At 42.3% G+C, this 18,621-nt stretch overlaps 1 protein-coding gene across 1 annotated transcript in view; it reads left to right on the top strand.

Annotated features, from left to right (window-relative positions):
* The window catches only part of atp10a (ATPase phospholipid transporting 10A), a 34,882-nt gene that overhangs the window by 11,241 nt on the left and 5,020 nt on the right, over nucleotides 1-18,621 (top strand). The window contains exons 10-19 of the mRNA XM_041935718.1: nucleotides 2,783-3,341; nucleotides 8,250-8,353; nucleotides 8,778-8,904; nucleotides 9,058-9,242; nucleotides 10,070-10,427; nucleotides 13,260-13,336; nucleotides 14,493-14,618; nucleotides 14,793-14,993; nucleotides 16,267-16,347; nucleotides 16,458-16,562. Of these exons, the coding sequence (XP_041791652.1) occupies nucleotides 2,783-3,341; nucleotides 8,250-8,353; nucleotides 8,778-8,904; nucleotides 9,058-9,242; nucleotides 10,070-10,427; nucleotides 13,260-13,336; nucleotides 14,493-14,618; nucleotides 14,793-14,993; nucleotides 16,267-16,347; nucleotides 16,458-16,562 (1,923 nt within the window). The remainder of the gene's footprint in view (nucleotides 1-2,782; nucleotides 3,342-8,249; nucleotides 8,354-8,777; nucleotides 8,905-9,057; nucleotides 9,243-10,069; nucleotides 10,428-13,259; nucleotides 13,337-14,492; nucleotides 14,619-14,792; nucleotides 14,994-16,266; nucleotides 16,348-16,457; nucleotides 16,563-18,621) is intronic.

Below are 18,621 nucleotides of genomic sequence, written 5' to 3' on the forward strand. Positions count from 1 at the left end.
GTAAAGTAGATTGTCGTGTCTAGCTAGCAGGCAAAGCCGTCTTTGTGTTTAATTACTACAATACACGTGTCTGTACAACTGGTGAAGAAGCTAAACTGCCCTATATTATAGGGCTGACTGGGTTTCAATGACTGGGCGCTCTTGCAGTAAACAGCAGCTCACAGTACTGACTTTTCATCATTCCATCCTTAATCAGAGAGTGTCTTCATGCACTTCAGTGTATCACTACAAATCAAGTGAAAGTGATGGTAAATAGGTCTGTCTGTACTGGAAAATAATAAATAATGTAGAATTAACACAAAACACGTAGCAGCTTTTTCTCACCATCGCTTTGTCTTATTTAATAATCAGGAATATTTGAATAACAAGAGGATTTATGGTGCTCCAAGAACTTTGACAGTCCTCTATACAAAATAGTTTTTTTAAAGGTATTTTTGGGGGCAGTGATGCTTTTATAAGTTAGACAATAGAAATTTGACATGCAACAAAGGTCCCTGGCCCTGTCTGCAGGACATTGCAAATGCTTTGTCACAGTCTTAGACCTTTAGGCCAGTCCAACCCGGGGGTCAGGACCCACAAAAGTTGCACATTAAATTGGAAGGGTCGCAAGATTGCTAACATAAAAGATAGATAGAAAGATGGATAGATATTTCTGCTAACAGAGTTGTCTTATTTTTTTCTGACTGTCCACAACTTTCCAGCCTGAAATATCACATAAGCTTTTGGGTGGATTGCTATGAAATTTTTACTGACATTCACGGTCCCCAGTGGATGATCCCTTCATCTTTGCCACCATGACGCTTTATTATATTTTTATGATTGTTGATACTTTGAGCCCCTGAGTCTTCACCTCATGCCATCATTAGATTAAAATTTCAGTTTTACAAAAACTTTTCATGAATACCTAAAAACTGATGACATTCCCATCAGCCACAGCTGGTTTTTGTGTGTAATGCTAATTAGCAAATGCTAGCAACTAAGATAAAAAAAAATAAACATTGTACCTGCTGAACATTTAGCTTAAACATCCTTGGTTCAAGTACAGTCCAGAGAGCTGCAAGCTCGACTGTGGACTTAATTTTAATTAAGGACGAAAACTCTCGTATTGAACTGGTCACAGCTGGTAAACATACAAGTAGAGCTTGCTTTGCTTTAAGTGGTCACAAGGTTAAAGGGTTGGGAACCAGGAGGAGCATCAATAGACAATTCAACAGGGACTAATTCTACTGATATCCTTCCAAAACACTAACACAAAGCCTCCAATGTTGCATGTTTTTGTTTTTCTTTTTTTGAACAACATGGGAGTAGTTTCCATCTTTTCACAAAAAGAATTCAATTTGTTGCACGTTATTTTGGCTACTTTTCCTTAAAAAAACAGTGTGGAAAGCACAAAAACCTTACAAAATACTCAGAAAGTCTCCTTTTGCACGTAGCTTTCACCGTTTTGCTGCCTGTGTCTTTGATGTGCTCGGTCCAGTCACTGTTGTGTATCCGTGTTTTGTTTTGTTTTTTTGTGCGAGCCTGGGTGTGGTTGTCCTGTTCAGAGGTTATATCCTCTCCTCGCCACACACTGTGTGCACCAGTTTGCTGTCCTGCCACTCAGAGGCACAAACCTGCACAGATTAAGCTTCACAAAGTGACACGTTATTTATGTACTCTGTGTTTCTGTTTGGAGTTTATCTGATAAGATGGAAGGAAGTGTAAATCAACTCAGAAGGGATGGCTTTGATACAGTCTCCTTTTTCTCTTTTTTTATTGTTTGTGTTTTTTGTCCTTTGGGCCAATGCAATTGTTCACATTTTATTATGATGCCCTTGTGGCTAACCCAGCACTTGAATGATTTATATCTATGTATGTGAGAACTCCTGCTGCCAGGAGTCCTCAACGTGAGTCACTCTCACTGCTATTGTACTGCACCACCTTGGGATAAAGGACTGGCCAAAGAATAATAGCCAGGAGGTGCATTTTCATCAGTCCTGAAGTCTTCTGAGCCATTAGAGCTGGACCAAGTTTCTCAAAAGCATCTGAAGGCTAAAATGATTGTAAAGCCCACTCATTCTTAAGTCTATACTTTTTACCGTGAACATTAATACTCTCTGTTAAGTGATTTTTGATGTGTATTGAGTGCTAAAGTTTAAAGTAGAAAATTCTGTATGCATTGATATGCATTGCATATGAACTGACTCATTTGCATCAGCCAACCTCTTCTTTTCATGTATGGCTGCCACCATCCAGACTGCATAATGATGACTGATGGAGAAGGGTGGAGGCCTCTGGATTTATTTATTTGTGGTTCCCGGTCGAAGTAAAAGCGGTTGCATTTTCAGTTTCCATATCTTCTCTGTTTTGTTGTTTTTATAATTCTGTGCTGCGAATGTTGTTTACTTTGGGTCGAATGATGATAATAATGATGATGAGGGCACATTTTCACATGTTCTTTCCTGAAAGGCATTCATAGTGTTGCCTGTACACATAAAAAAATGACAGAAATAGTGGTGCAAAAAATGACCGATCACAGCATGAAGTGGGTGTGCATCTTGGATTGTCGTTTCAGAAAGTGACAGAAATGGTCGCACACAAAACAGTTCTGATGAAGTATACTGGAGTCTTTATGTTTGCCTTTCTTGAAGTCACTTCCTCCCAGTAACATGAATGAGAAAAGGCTGAGTATTAAACTTATAAGAAATAATAATGATGTCTGGAGTTGCATGTTTTTTTTGCATGTTTTTTCTGCTTCTTGCTGCTGCTGGTGTGATTGACACCTGGTTTCCTTGTCCTCCAGGTCCGGATGAGGTTTGAGCTGAAGTCCCCAGTTAAGACCATCGAGGACTTCATCAAACGCTTCACCCCCAGCCGACTGACCTCGGGCTCCAATAACAGCAGCTCCTCCAGCCTCATCACCAACCGCTCCTCCAACAAGGGATGGTCCAGCATGTTGTCCTCCCCCTCTGCAGACAGCACGCTCACCAAACTGGACGAGGAGCAGCCTCCCAGAGGCCTGGAGCGCGCCTTTGGCCCCGTTCCGCCCTGCTACGACGGGAAGGCGTGGAACCTGGAGGAGGGTGAACTCCGATATGAGGCAGAGTCGCCCGACGAGGCTGCACTGGTCTACGCCGCCAGGGCCTACAAGTGCTCCCTTGTCGGACGCCTCCCTGACCAGGTGACTGTAGAACTGCCACACTTGGGGAAGCTGAGCTTTGAGCTGCTGCACACACTTGGCTTCGACTCCACCAGGAAACGCATGTCTGTTGTGGTTCGGCACCCTCTGACGGATCAGATCACCGTCTACACTAAAGGAGCAGACTCTGTCATCATGGACCTCATCAAACCTCCCGACACAGGTAGGAAACACTCATTCATACTCTTGCTTTAGCCATTCTCAGATTGTTGTGTCCAGTTAGGAATTTATCATGATGTCAAGATGAGGTTAGTGGTGGCACACTCTTGATAAATGAGGACCCTGCTGTCAGCATGGCCTTATGATGTGATTTGGAGCAGTGTGTTGCCGGTACTGTATCATGTCTGCAGACTTCTCCATCACAATTGATGAATTGTGGCTGTGAACTCGTGATGGGCTACAAATCATTTCATGTAATCTTCACATGGCACATGAGCTCACTGGACTTGTCGGCAAATTGAGAATATTTTCACTTCACTCTGGTCAATCCCAAATGATGGATTGTTTTCAGTTGTAGCTGCTTCAGGTTTTGAGAAAAAAAATGTGATTATATTGTGCTCTGTCTGTGGACTAACATGCCTGCACAGGGAGGAGCTCTTTGTTTTTATAGAGCACCCAAGGCTTCACCCCCCCAAAACCTTCATACTTTCCACTGATGTAAACCTATAAGCTAGCATGTTATGTAAGAAGTAGTATTTTTAGAGCATGTCACTTCTGAAAACATCCACGCTTCTTGATCGGTGCCTTAAAAACACTTCCCTGTGTATTTTTTCCTCAGATCTTAAAACCTTGTTCCATACTCTTCAAGTTCTTTAACGTCGTAATGGCAAAGGTGTACCAGGTTGTTAGTATTCCAGGCACACAAAGAGCTACACAGGCACTTTTCACTAATGCTTTGTACACAGGCACCAGACATCTGTCCAGGGGTGCTTAGCAAAGACTGTTTCAGCCCGCATACTGGAGGCTTGACACAATGCACAGTCTGTAGTGCTGCAAATAGTGATTATTTTCATTATTCAAACACATTTTGTTTCAGATATTATAAAAGAGAGAAATGCAGCAAGTCCTCACATCTGAGCAGCTGGAACCAGCAAATGTTGATTAATGAATTAAACACTGAATCATTTATTAAAATTGTCAGCAATAGATTTTATGTCACTGACTGATTTTAGCACCACTTTGAAATCCATTCTGGTGGAGAGTTTGTAGAAGTCTCAACAGAGTGAAAACTGTCTGAACTGATGCCCTTAGGCCACACGTTGAACGGCCATTGTTGCTTGTTAAACATGAAGTTTAGTTAAATTAAATGGAGTACTTCTTGGCCTACAGTTACATGTGGGCACGCGGATTTTAAACAACCAGACCAGAGACCAAATGTAAAGAGGGATCTCAGTGTTGTTGTGATTTTGTGTTCATTCAACATATACAGCCACTCAGGTAACTATCCTCCTGTAATATTCAGTTACACATTCCTCTTTTGTGTCCTTTTGTGACTCCAGAGAAATCACCCCAAGTTTACCACACATTAAATTTGCAAATGGTGTGTTTAAGGCTGATAGTAGCCTACCATAAAACATCAAATAGTGTACATTTGTTTCTTTAACTTAGTATTAGACAATGACTCAACCATTAATAGAAGCTTTGTGTTTCATTTACTTTACATTAGCTAACTTCAAGACGTTAGCATCTGACTGCACGCCATCTTTTTGTTGTTGTTAGCTGTGCTTGCTAGCTAGCTAAAAAGCGAGGAGCCAAGATGGGGAAGTGTAATGACAAATGTTTGGAAGGAGATAAGTGAAGGATGGTGTAAATCTGAATCACCAGCGGCAGCAGCTACTGTAGGGCTGTGCTAATACCTGCATTGTTTTCCACGTAGCACATCCGAAACGTCGTCTGCACTTTTGTGTCAGCGAGAGAAATTATGTGCTGTGGGTTCTTCAGACGGTGAGCAGGCAGCGTTCATTCAAGTCAAATGGTGACAAACGTTAGGACACAATAAATTGTCACTCTTTTCTTACAAGGAAATTGTTACGTGTTATGTGATGTGGTCTTAAAAAGCATTTAATTTTACTTTAAAAATGGTGCAAGAACCCTGCTCTTTAAGATACCTGAATTTGTCATTTTAACACACTAGACTTGATTCAGTAAGATCTGGATTTTGTTGCAGGATGTGGTATTGGATGTAAAAGTCCCTTAAACTGGCTGTCTAACATTTATATTTTGATGTGCTGAATCAACCTGCAGCAACTCGTCCTGACTTCCTTTCAGTAAAAGCAAGCTGTCATGTCGTGTGAGTAATTCATTTATTTCACATGCCTGGTTAGTGGCTCCCTCCTGTTCATTAGAGGCAGGCACTTCATCTGTACAAGGCAGCTCTGCTTCACGGAGAAATGGTTTCCAGCTTAATTGTCCTGCTGCTCTGAAGGAAGACTTGTTAACTGCAAGACATCAGTGGAGGAAAGTACTCTCATCTTGTTTTGGCGTGTTTTCCAGCTGACATGCGGTCGTATTCTTTGGAGGAATTCTGAATTACAATATGATTTAGTGCATTGATTTTTCCATTATGAGGACCACGCTGGTCCCTTTGCATTTAGGGTCAGGGCTGTGCTGATTGTTCATCATTTTTAATGCTCTCTATAGAGCAATGTCAGAGCTGGAACAGTAAGACATTCCCAGAAGTTTTTCACTTACTTAAAATTCACAGAGCGCTGCTGCTCACTGGAGGAGAGAGACTCCATCGGGACAGTTGTCTCACACACACAGACACACACACACACACAGACACACACCCATTCCCCACCATGTGTCTCAGTTCAGCAACTTAAATGGCTGACAGGGTGTGTCTTCACGCAGACAACTCACTACTTTGTTTTACCATTGGGTAAAACCAGCCAATTAGAGTGCAGTATGAGTTGGGCCTCCTCATAACACAGACCTCCATAATGACTCCATTCAGGCGATGTGGGAGTTGTTCAGTGTCACTCTAATAACAGTGCACACGGAGGCAGACAGTCGACCCTTGGGGCGTAGAAGTTGGAGTGCGTCATGGCGTAACTCCAGTCTCACTCCTGCTGCAGGGCACTGTTTAATACCAAATTCCACCTTAAAAAAGAATTTACATTTTAATGCTATTTTCTCTGATAAAAAAAATCTTCCGCTGGCAGGAAACGTAAAGAAATGTATATTATCCTGACACTGCAGACCTCTGGGTCCTGATCTCCTGAACTTAAGAAAACCATTTTATTATCAGAGCTCCAACTTTTTTCCGCCACTATCCCAGAACTGTCCAGAAAAACAATTCTGAAGTTAATGTAAAGTGTCCCAAAATCAAAATGTTGTTTCTTTACCTTCTTATTTTCCTCTATATGTATTAGTGACATAGTCTATGTACAACACTTTGTAAGCAATAACAGCTACATATATTATTATTATCATTAAATCTACTACAATCAATATATTTCTATTAAAAGTGGATCGAATGACTTTGTATATTATGGTGGCATGAGTGTTTTAGCGTCTTTCAGCTCATTGTTTTGACTTCCTGACCTGTAACTTTAGTGTTTTGGTTCACTCTCACTGCTCTCGTGGCATCGTTTTCAGACCCAGCAGCCCTAAAAACACACTGCACACTACTGCCTGCAACCAAACAGCAGACAGACACAGTTAGGACTGAGCTGGTCAACACGGAGGAGCATTTAAGAGCTAAAGAGACAGACATTTCCCTCAGGAGTGGGTGTGGAACAAAACAGAGCTAAAGAGAGAGTGAACACTGGATTTAAAATCATTACAAATAGGACTGCAAATGAATGATAATGTTGCTCAGCATATGCCTGATGCCAAATAGGCAACTGTTGCTAACACGTTAGTTATATCAACATAAAAGGTAATAATATGTCATTTTTGTGTTTACAGCTTGTTTCCATTTTTTTCCTCAAGTGGCCCAAAATAAAAAAAACAATTAGAAAAATTATTGTAGGTTTAAAGGTGCCCTGTGGAGCATTTCTTGATAACAAACAGCAGTTTTACACACACATTGTGTTTGTCCTTGAAGTCTAACAAATGCGATGAATGGATTTCCTTTTCTCCTTACTCATAAAACATTTGCAATGCTGAAAGTTGGATCCCATCACTGAACACAAATGTGGAGCCACACATAAATACTTTGCTCTTTAACCTCAGTAGTGGTAAAAAAAAAAACTCCTCTGGGAACATTTAACATAACAAGTCGTATTTTGGGTGGATTTTCCCATTTTCAGTAATAGGAAAAATAAACATTGTTGGGAGTTCCACCTGCGTCTGTAAGGTTGGCTGGTCCTAGTAGCTATTTGTCAAAAGGGAAAACTGCTGCTGTCCTTGGGAATAGTTTTTCACAGCCAGAGAGGAGAGTTTCTGTCACAAACACCAAGAATATTAGTGACCAAGACGAAACCGCCCTATCACTTCTATATGAGAAAACCACAATCAGCCCTTTTTTGTGTTTGAAGTCTTCACATAATTGACAGTTTTGTGTTAATTTGTTCTTTTCAGTAAAAATAATTTTGCGTGGCGGTGCATGTGTAGCAGTGCCTGCCAAGCTGTTGTGTTATTAGTGAGATTACAAGGCTGGCGATCAGAGTGTTGGCTGGTGCATCTGTGTCAGGAGACTGATAAAGCCAATCTGTTTGTGCACTGTCCCCCTGCCAAAAAGATGCCCAAGATGCTGCGCCAGAGACCCTTCAGCAAGACTATTACAAAACTTCCACACATATAAAACATGAAATATTCAACCATTTTAAGATCATTTTGACAGTTACTTGAAATTGATTAATTGTGTTTGTAAAATAGCAAAATCTTTTTATCACATGTTGCTCGGTATAGTCCAGTCGCAGCTTGATTAGTATTATGAAGCCTTGATGAAATATATTGAGGCGCAGCATACATGGTTAATATAGGTGTGAAGACAGATGGCTTTCATGTGCCTCTTCAAAGAAGCCTTTGGCCATCTGGAGCCAAAATGCTACACCACTCTTGTAAATTCCCTAAAAAATAAGGATATTTAATCTTCAATCTTCTGTCTCTTTTTATTTTTTAGGAAACTCCAAAGGCAAACGCCAGAAAAAGATTGTCAACCGGACCCAAAACTACCTGAACCTGTACGCTGCAGATGGCCTTCGCACACTGTGCATTGCGAAAAAGGTAAGAGGGATCCATAAACCTCTTAAGGAGTGCTGAGCAAATGCCCCCTCTCTCTCACTCGCTCATTAAACTGCTTCAGACGTTGGACATGATGCGTCGCAGTGGCTTTTTGGCAGGTTGTGTTTGTAGCCCAGCACAGATGATCACATGGACTGGCCCTTCTAAAGTGACATTCTTCGTGACTCAGCTGCAATCTGTGCCACTTTCCCAGGCTGTTAATTTATGCTCACACAAGCCGGGCTCATTATATCCCTGCTTGTGCAAAGCCCGTCACCGAAGCGATGTGATAAAACACCTTCTCAAGGTCTCACATTCTCCTGTGGATCCTCCTCTGCCATGTAGGCAAAGGAGCAGATCCGCTGTTGAATTTCCCCCAATACTTAAACTCTGTGTGTGTGCGTGTGCGTGTGTGTGCGTGTGTCAGATTCTGAGCAAGGAGCAATATGCCTGCTGGCTGCAGCATCACCTGGAGGCTGAGACGTCCATCCAGGGAAGAGAGGAGCTGCTGTTTGAGTCGGCCCTGCGACTGGAGACAAACCTCCAGCTTCTGGGTAATTGTTAGATTGATTGATTGATTTTAGGTCCACACTACACTGTAGCTGGGAATCTATAGCTTAATACTCATTGTAATTTTAATACAATATTACCTCACTGCTGTTGTGCAGATGTAGGAGTGTGTTATCATCATGTTCCTTCACCCTTAGGAGCGACAGGCATTGAGGACCGGCTGCAGGACGGTGTGCCTGAAACCATAGCCTCCCTGCGGAAGGCCGGCCTGCAGATTTGGGTGCTGACGGGCGACAAACAGGAGACGGCCGTCAACATTGCGTATGCCTGCAAGCTGCTGGACCCTGAGGAGGAGATCCTGACACTGAATGCTGATTCTCAGGTGAACAGTAGAAGCAAGTGTAAAGATTTTCTTCATTGACAAGACAGAAAATGTAATGACAGCCTGACATTTTTAGCCATGCGAGTGCCGTGGCTCGAGGGATGGCAGTGTCAGCCAGGTCAAACGGATTGCCATTAAATTTAATACAGATATCAATGATGCCCAGAGGACCTAATGACCAATGACCGAATGATCTTCACTTTTTCTTTAGCATCACTGTCAGGACAATAGTTCGATTTGTCCTGTACTTTGGCTTATGACTAAATGTCTGTGTTAAGTACTGTGGTTAGTGCTAATTAGCAAAAGCTAACATGTTAACTCGTTAAACTAAGTTGGTAAAAACATTACGTGATAAACCACTGTACCAGCATGACAGTCTGTCACTTGGGTTGGCTGTGAAAATATTGATATTGATATTGTAAAAAAATGTGTCGAGCAAATTCTTAAACAAATAGTTCAACATTTTTTGAAATTTACCAGGCCAACTGTTTCCACCCACTTCCAGTCTTTATGCTAAGATAACAGGCTGCTAGCTGTAGCTTCATATTTACTGTACAGACATGAGAGAGGTGGTATTCTCATTTACCTCATGCGAATGCGAATATATGTATTTCCCAAAACATCAAACTATTCCGTCAACATAATATCATCTTTTTCCACCACCTTTGTTAAAAAATGAGGTTGGACGGTCCTTTGAGGACCAACAGTGTTTAATTCTGTGCTGTTGAAGCATCTGTTTGCCAGATGTGAAGCAGCTCAGGCAGTGTGATATTAAACAACTTACTGACCTGATCCTGAATTCCAACCCACTCTGTGTCTGTCTCCAGGAGGCGTGTGCGTTGTTGCTGGAGGAGAGTTTGCACTACATCCAGGCCAAATTCCTCTGCAGCTCTGCAGACCAAGCTGCCAAGGCCTTCCACAGTAACTTTGCACCCTTTGAGATCTATCACTCCTCATCTCCATCCACCTCATCCTCCCACACCGCTCCCTTCATGGTGCACCGGCTGGGCCTGGTAATTGACGGGCGGACTTTGGCCTATGCCCTGGATAAGAGTTTGGAGGATAAGTTTCTGGCTGTTGCACGGAGCTGCCGCTCAGTGCTCTGCTGCCGCTCCACGCCACTGCAGAAGAGCATGGTGGTCAAACTGGTGCGGAACAAGCTGAAGGTCATGACTCTAGCCATAGGTAAGTAAAAGTTCAAGATGCACTGACACACATTCACATTCGTGTAACATCTCTTTTTATTCGAGCCCTTGATCCAGATGTTTTAGATGTGCGTTGACTGCCAGTGGCAAAAAGTGGCCAACGTTCATAGCTCACCTGGAGATCACAGTTAGACCTGTGTCTCTTCATGGTTCCATTTTTGTCAAAACGTTCAATCAGTGAACAGATAAACTCCAGTCCTGCTCTGAAGAGAAACCTTCTTTTTAACATCACGCTTGCATGTGTTTTTGGTGTCAGACAAATAAGAATTTCAGGCTAACAGGAGCTAAATTTAGGATAGACATTCCTGAGCATCAAATTGATTAAACTTAAAGCTGTAGTCTTGAAACCTTTAGGCTATGACCAGGTCGTAAGATGCAGTAGTGTCAAGACAGATCGAAACACGCCTACGCACACAGCTGCTGACAGGGGAAAATATGAATTTCACAAAATCTCTGATGTTATTGGGACTTAAGACTCTTGTCTTCAGTCACAGGTATTTATCGGCTCCACCTCCAATGAGCAGTGATGGAACCCATGTGGCACGTTCATTTTTGTCCCTTGCCGGCATGATGCTATGATGCGTGTTCCAGACGTTGGAGTATAAATAGCCAGGGATATTGTTGTTTTTTACAGTCTATGGGAACAATGTGCAAAATGCAACACTGAGAAGACGGCGAGATGAGAGAGCTCCGCCTGATTCGAGGGGAATTTTTCAGTCAGCATCTAAAAGAGAGACTGAAGTCAAATTTTAAAAAGTAGCCATGGAGTAGACATTGCCACAATGCTGCTTTCTACTGTTCCCTGTTTTCATCTGATAACTTTAGTGCCAGAAGCTAAAATATTTTGGCCACACACACACTTTCACACCTTCTGCACCCTTGCTGTGACCACTGAGTCAAAACAATGTTTTTTCAAGGCACCTTGATAATTATGCACTTTGGCTTAATGAAGCTGTAGCATAATAGAGGTGCCATGAGGATGTCAGTGTGACTTATGACTGTCTTTTCCTTGTTTATCATTTATTTGTTCCTGCTGTTCTCAGGAGGATCCCGTTTTTGCCAGCCAAGCGCTTTTCTGTCATTGCTACGTTAGCAGTAATGTGGAGGAAGCACTGCAGCTCCTCACACTCTTTTATTTTACATCTCTGTGGGGACAGCAGATGATGATAAGATTAGAGTACTTACAGATATTAAAGCTTCAGCTTTATAACACCATGTTTTCAGACCTCGTCTGCTGTTATACCGCTAACAAGAGTGGAGCCTCCACCTACTGTAGTCTATATGTAAATTCTATTTTACCACACGCAGCATTTCAATGTGTCATTTGTTTTCTTTCTATTACAGCAAATGAAATTGTTTACAGTAGGCAAGAAAAAGATGCAGCAACTGTGAATACAATAAAGACCTGCTCTGTGCACTCTGCTGAATAGTCAGTTAGAACCAGTTAATGATGTTAATGCACATTAATAGTGATAAAATAATTAGACAATTTATCAATTTGTCAATTAACATATAATTAATCACGAGCAGTTATCATAACCAATTAATGATTGATGTCATTTATCAAGTAAAATGTCAACCATCTGATTCTCAAATGTGAGATTATGCTGGCTTTCTCTTCTTTCTGACATTTACACAACAGTCAGTTAACATAATCGTTAGTTGCAGACCAACATGGAACCCCAAAGTGTTCAATATGAAATAAACAGATAAGTAATATAAATGAATAAAAATGTATCCATTAAGCAGCAGATTTTCATCATTTGCATCATTTGATCATCAGCAAACCAACTGTGTTTACCAGTAATAGTTTTATGAAGCTGACCTACAGACAGAGTTAGCTGCAACAGCTAACGTTAGCTGGTTGATTCAGTGTTACCTCAGCAACATTTTGATTGAGAAATGTTCTCAGAGAAACACACACAGCTCTCTGAAATGTAAAAGCAAAAAGGCTCTTTACTTCTCTTTGGTTGTTGCAGCCAGTATGACCTCGCTAGCTTGCTGGCAGTTAATATTGAACATATAGTCGTTGTTTTATTTTATTTTATTGTAGTTATCTTAATTTTATTCACTCTTTCTAGTCTTATCTTTCTTACCATCTAACATGGGGGTTGCAATGAAAATTTCATTGACATGTGCAATGACAATAAAGACTCTTGAATCTTGAATCTTGAATAGTCCTCCAAATCAGTATGGGATGTACAGGAGTGCCACATTTCAAGTATTACTGTGTCACACACAGCTCTAAAGTTTATTATTTTTTGTCTTGATATTGTACTGTAGCTCTATAGAAATGTAAATTCATACTGGAACAGAATTTGCCAGCTAACACAAACTGTTAACCTCTGTTTGAGCACTCATCACGACCCACCTCTCACATTCAGCTGCCGCTCCAGTTGTGTTTACTATTGTGACAACAAAACCCTCTCTGCCCACCAACACTTCATCTCCCACTCCACCACCTGTGCTGACAAGAAAGAAAAATACCCACGGCCCTCAAAGTCGAACAAAAACGCTGCTCGTCCGCCAGCGCAGCAGGCCTGGCTCTGCCTAACCAGAGGTACAGCTGAGCTGGGGTCAGGCACCAGGCGAAAAGCAGCAAATAACAAACACACACATATAGCTGATAGAACAGCCAAACATTAACCACATACACAACAATACCATCTTCCCATCGCCACGCTCAATGAAGTTCTTTCTGTTTCCAGGTTACAGTTTATGTATTGATGTATCTTGAGGTTATGTACTCAGTTTCCTTTTCTGAGGGACTATTTTCTCTCTTGTGCTCTCTCTCTTACTACATTAATCCCAGGTGATGGGGCCAATGATGTCAGCATGATCCAGGTAGCAGACGTGGGCGTGGGCATCTCGGGACAGGAGGGCATGCAGGTAAGGAGAGACAGGACCAGGACGGAGGAAGGAGGCTGCGAGGTGACTTGAAGGGGGCTGTAAAAAACATGCAGTAAGAGAGGTTGAGGAGAGAGGAGCTATTGGGTGGAAGATAAGGGAATAGGGGAAGACACTGACATTCTTTAGCATAGTTAATGGGTTTTCATTACTCTTAAGTGCATGTTTTAGATGCATCCATACACATCCTCTAAATAGGATTGCCTGTGTGTTGCTGAGTCAGGAAGCTTGTCTTGTGTCCTGCAGTGAAGCAGGGCTGTTTATGGGCACTTTAGTCTCCACTTCATCCACACCAGCTTCTCTCCCTGCTCTAAGGTCAAAGCCAATCCCACAGCCAAGGCAGCTAGCAATAGCATTGTAAAAAAAAAAACCCTCCCCCCTGCTCATTTCACTCAAGCACCCTGTTCCAGAAAGGTGATCTTGCATAGCAATGATGGAGATTCCCAATTAACTTCCAAGGGAGGCTTCGGAGATACGCTGCTGTGTAGCACATCTGTTAAAGTCTCAGTATCCTGTCCTTAACTGGGCCGCTAGATTAATCATTGTTAATCAAATTCGCTGTTAATGAGACAGCGGTCACTCCTCGGGATTCCATGGCGCGCTGACACACACGTTCCTGCACTCAGGCCGGCACACACTGCATTATGATTAACACACCTTTCTTCTATCAGGAGCGAACTCCCCACGTAGTCGTTAGGAGCCCGTTATTAGAGCGCAGCAGAAACTAAATTGCTGCACAACGAGGCATCTGCTGTTATCTTTCTTGTTGACAAACAATGTTGACAGTTGAGATGTGTCATGAAGGGTTAGCGGCGCTGTTTAAAATGTAAGTTATAAACCCGGCTTTACTACAGGGAGGGTTTTGTTTTAGATGTTGATAGATGAGGCTGACAGTTTCCTGCTGCCGTAGCGATGAATCCCAAAAGGTGGACAACTCGTTTAAGGGTTATTGCTTTGGAAGGATTATACCCGCTAAAGATTCATTAAAAAGAGGCAGGCGAGTGTTGCAGGGCCAGCCATTTCCTGCAGTTTATTCCCTAATAACTGCACAGGTCATGTGTGAGTGTTGATGATGTGCAGGAGAGAGAAAGTAGAGGATGTAGGAGACTGAATGTTGGGACTTCCTGGTGTTTTGCAGGCGGTGATGGCGAGCGACTTCGCTCTCCCACGTTTCCGGTATCTCCAGAAGCTCCTGCTGGTCCACGGACACTGGTGCTACTCCCGCCTGGCTAACATGATTCTCTATTTCTTCTACAAGAATGCTGTAAGCGGCTTCTACCTCTGTATATACTCATCTTGCAGCATCTGTGCTAACATTGTTTCAGTCAGAAAATATGTGATTTAGATCAGCGGACATATAAGGAAGTGATTTCCCCGGAGTGGTGTTCTGTCCTGCCTCCTCGTGTGAATTCACCTCTCTTATCTCGTGTTCCCACAGATGTTTGTAGCGCTCATCTTCTGGTATCAGTTCTACTGTGGATTCTCAGGTTCAGCCATGATTGACCAGTGGTATCTTATCTTCTTCAACCTGATGTTCTCCGCCTTCCCACAACTCATCACTGGCACTCTGGACAAAGACGTGTCAGCAGAGACTCTCCAACAACTACCTCAGCTCTACGTGAACGGCCAGAACTCCGAGGTCCGGTCTCTTTGTGTCTTTGTCCGTCTTCTTTTAGCATTAAAACATCTGTCATATTGTGTTTTTCCTCAACTTTCCCTTGCTTTACTGAGACTAAATACTTGGTACTTGGACTTGGTATTACATTACATTAATCGCATTAAAGAAAATCTTATGTGTGTATTAAAATTAGCATTATTGTAGCTTTCATGTCCATAAATAGTCAACAGTGTTGTCAAGATTTTAGCAAAAAATTCAAAAATCAACTCGGTTTCCTTCAGAGCTTTCAGCCACATCTTGTGATCTTCATGTTGCAGATGGATTTTACTCAGTTGCCTTTGACTGATGATGATTGATGAGATTGTTGAGCTGTCCTCATGTCACAACACATATGTGCTGATAGAAGCCGTGAGATGTGGCTGAAAGCTGCAGGGAAAATGCAGTTTGTCTTGAGATAAGATTTTTTTCTAACTACATTTGTTGAGTTTGTTTTGAAAAGTGCTTGGAAGAAGAATGTCTAAACAACAACACAACAAAGCCTGTAATTGGACATAAACTGACCTGACATTTTTAGCCATGCTAGCAGTCGCTCCAACGCTTTGCTACAGACTGAAACAACTTTTTGACGGATTGCCATGAAATTTTGTACAGAGACTCATGATCTCCAGAGGTTTAGGCTTCACCTTTGCGGTTATGAGTGAAATGTCTCGACAATTCATATGAATGAGCATTAAATTGGTGCACACCTTCATGTTCCTCTCAGGATAAATTTTAATCACTGTGACGATAAAGCCCGAAACTAATAACATTCCCGTCAGCCTCAGCTGTATGTTGTGTTTTGTGCTAATTGACAGATGTTAGCATGCTATCATATCAGAATAAGCTGATGAACATGTAAACACTACCTGCTAAACATCAGGATGTTAGCATTTAGCTTAACGCACCAGTGTGTGCAGGTAGAGCTTCATGTAGCTGTAGACTTTCATTGTGTTTTCACTTATTTATACAAAGTTGTTTCAAAGGAAACCACAAACGTCTTTCTTGTTAAATTAAGTGACTCTTTTATTTCTGTCATTTATTCATAATATTTCAATTTAGCAAGACTTTTTTTGTGTGAGTTCATGAATGTTGTGGGTGTAAGAACAACAGAGATGCTTTCATGATGATCTCAATGATTTCAAGGTTTTTGTTGAAACAAATAGAGAACAACTATGACTCATCAGTGATATGATCTCAGTCTCTGTTCCGTCACACTCATGAGGCTCATGGCTGTTAATCTGCTTTTATCTTTCAGGAATATAAGCCATATATGTTCTGGATGAACATGATCGATGCCTTCTACCAAAGTCTGATCTGCTTCTTCATTCCTTACTTTGTGAGTGTGAGATTCATTTCCATCTGCTCGTCTTCGCCCAGTAATTCTTTGTTGCTCTTACTCATCGGTTCCACTTTTTTTCGCCTCCTGTTCTCCCTCTTCTTCCCCAGGCCTATGCTGACTCTGACGTGGATCTGTTTACATGGGGAACACCCATCACCACCCTCGCTTTATTCACCATTCTGGTGCACTTGGGCATTGAGACCAAAACCTGGGTGAGGCATCTAATTTTAGACTCATTGACGGCATTGCTTGATGATTTCTTCACATCAGAATGCCTCCTTTCTGTCTCGTAGTGCTGCGTTTTCCCACTTATATCAGCATACTGGCTTTGTGAGAGCACTGGCGTGAAGGCTGACAGGCACGTGGATATTTAACTCCAGCTGATTAGATTGAACCAGAAAGCTCTGCAGCATCAGAGCCTATATATCAGCTTGACAGCGTGTCTGCCTCCGTCCCTCTGCATCTCCATCTCACCCATCTGGCTCCACCTCACACTGCCACAGAGCTCCAAAATACCTGTTTATCCCCCCCCCTGCGCCCACCACACTCCCCCCCGCCTCGGATTTATTCTCAGGTATCCACACGTGCTTCTCGTAAACGGCCCACCAGTCTTGGTCATGAGCCATTTTAAATTTATGACCCTGCATTGAATCAGAGTCTTTTCCATTATGCTGAGGCTGTAAATTTAGCCTGACAAGTTTTGTACATGAAAAATGTCCTTTTCACCAACTATCTTCCTGGACATGATGGCCCCCTCGTGCAGAGAAGCATTCATAGTGAGCAGCATCGACCGAAGGTAAACATTTGCAAATGCTCAGCTGGCAGGTACTTCATTCTCTGGCTGCTCGGGAACATAATGCATGCATGATTGGTAAACGGCTGTGAAAGTCAATTAAAGGTATTTGAGGTGACAGCAGGCAGCGCTCTTTCTCTTCCCCCATAGTAGCTGTGAGGCAGTAATTAATTATGTGCTTGTGTGTCTGTCAGGAGGGACAATACACCAGTCCGCCATTGTATGGAATCCATTCTGTCAGATGTCTATTAACTCAAGAAAGCCTCTGGGTGACACGAGTGCAGTATTTCCTCGAACTGCCGAAACTCATTGGAGAACATATATGAAATATTTTATGTGTAGACATCTACTATTCATACCTTTGATTGCATTCATTGATTTTATGTACCATCTTAAAGGAAAGTTCCAGTTTTACAAACTCTGTTTTAATTTGTGAGTTCAGATTTGGGGATCGCTAAAACGGAGTCCATCATGGCAAAGAGCATGAGGGGTCAGACAATCAGTCAGGTTTCCATTAACAAGTTACACTACAAAAAATGAAATCTTTGTACATTTGAATGTGTGTTATTCAATTGCCCAGTTTTATCAGACATTTGTATGAAATTAAAGGCAAACACTAAAGCTGCACCAATCAATAATTTTATATTAACAATCAGGCAAATTCAATCAAAACACTGTGTCTAATTTGAAGGGGTTGCTTGTAGTAGACCAGGCATGTCAAACTGATTCCATAAAGGGCCGTGTGGCTGCAGGTTGGTTCGGTGGTTAGCAGCGTTGCCTCACAGCTAGAAGATCCCTGGTTCGACTCCGCCTGGGATCTTTCTGTGTGGAGTTTGCATGTTCTCCCTGTGCAGCGTGGGTTTTCATCGGGTTCTCCGGCTTCCTCCCACAGTCCAAAAACATGCTGAGGTTAATTGATGACTCTAAATTGTCCATAGGTGTGAATGGTGTGCATGGTTGTCTGTCTCTATGTGTAGCCCTGTGGTAGGCTGGCGACCTGCCCAGGGTGTCCCCTGCCTTCGCCCGAGAGACGACTGGGATAGGCTCCAGCCCCCCCGTGACCCTGCAAAGGATTCAGCGGTGTATAGATAATGGATGGATGGCTGCAGGTTTTCGTTTCAACCAAGGATGAGCACAGGCCAACAAATCAGTTAGTTATCAGCTGAAGAGTGAGATGAGCTAATTAATTGATTTCAGCCAGGCCAGCCGGCCCTTTATGGAATCAGTTTGACATGCCTGTAGTAGACCGATTATTATAACCCGACTCTACCTGTCCCTCCACCTCTGTGGAGCTTTTTAGTGTCTTTCAGCTCATTGTTTTGGTTTTCCAGCCAATAACTTTCCTGTTTTTGTTGACTCTCCGCAACACATTGTGTAGTTTTCAGATGCATCGTGCAGCTCTGATGAATCCACAGCACCAAACTGCAGATAATCAAAGTTAGCAACTAGCTGGTGAATACAGAGCAGTTAGCTTTTAG

The sequence above is a fragment of the Chelmon rostratus genome, chromosome 4 (genome assembly GCF_017976325.1).
Source record: "Chelmon rostratus isolate fCheRos1 chromosome 4, fCheRos1.pri, whole genome shotgun sequence".
Taxonomy (NCBI): domain Eukaryota; kingdom Metazoa; phylum Chordata; class Actinopteri; order Chaetodontiformes; family Chaetodontidae; genus Chelmon; species Chelmon rostratus.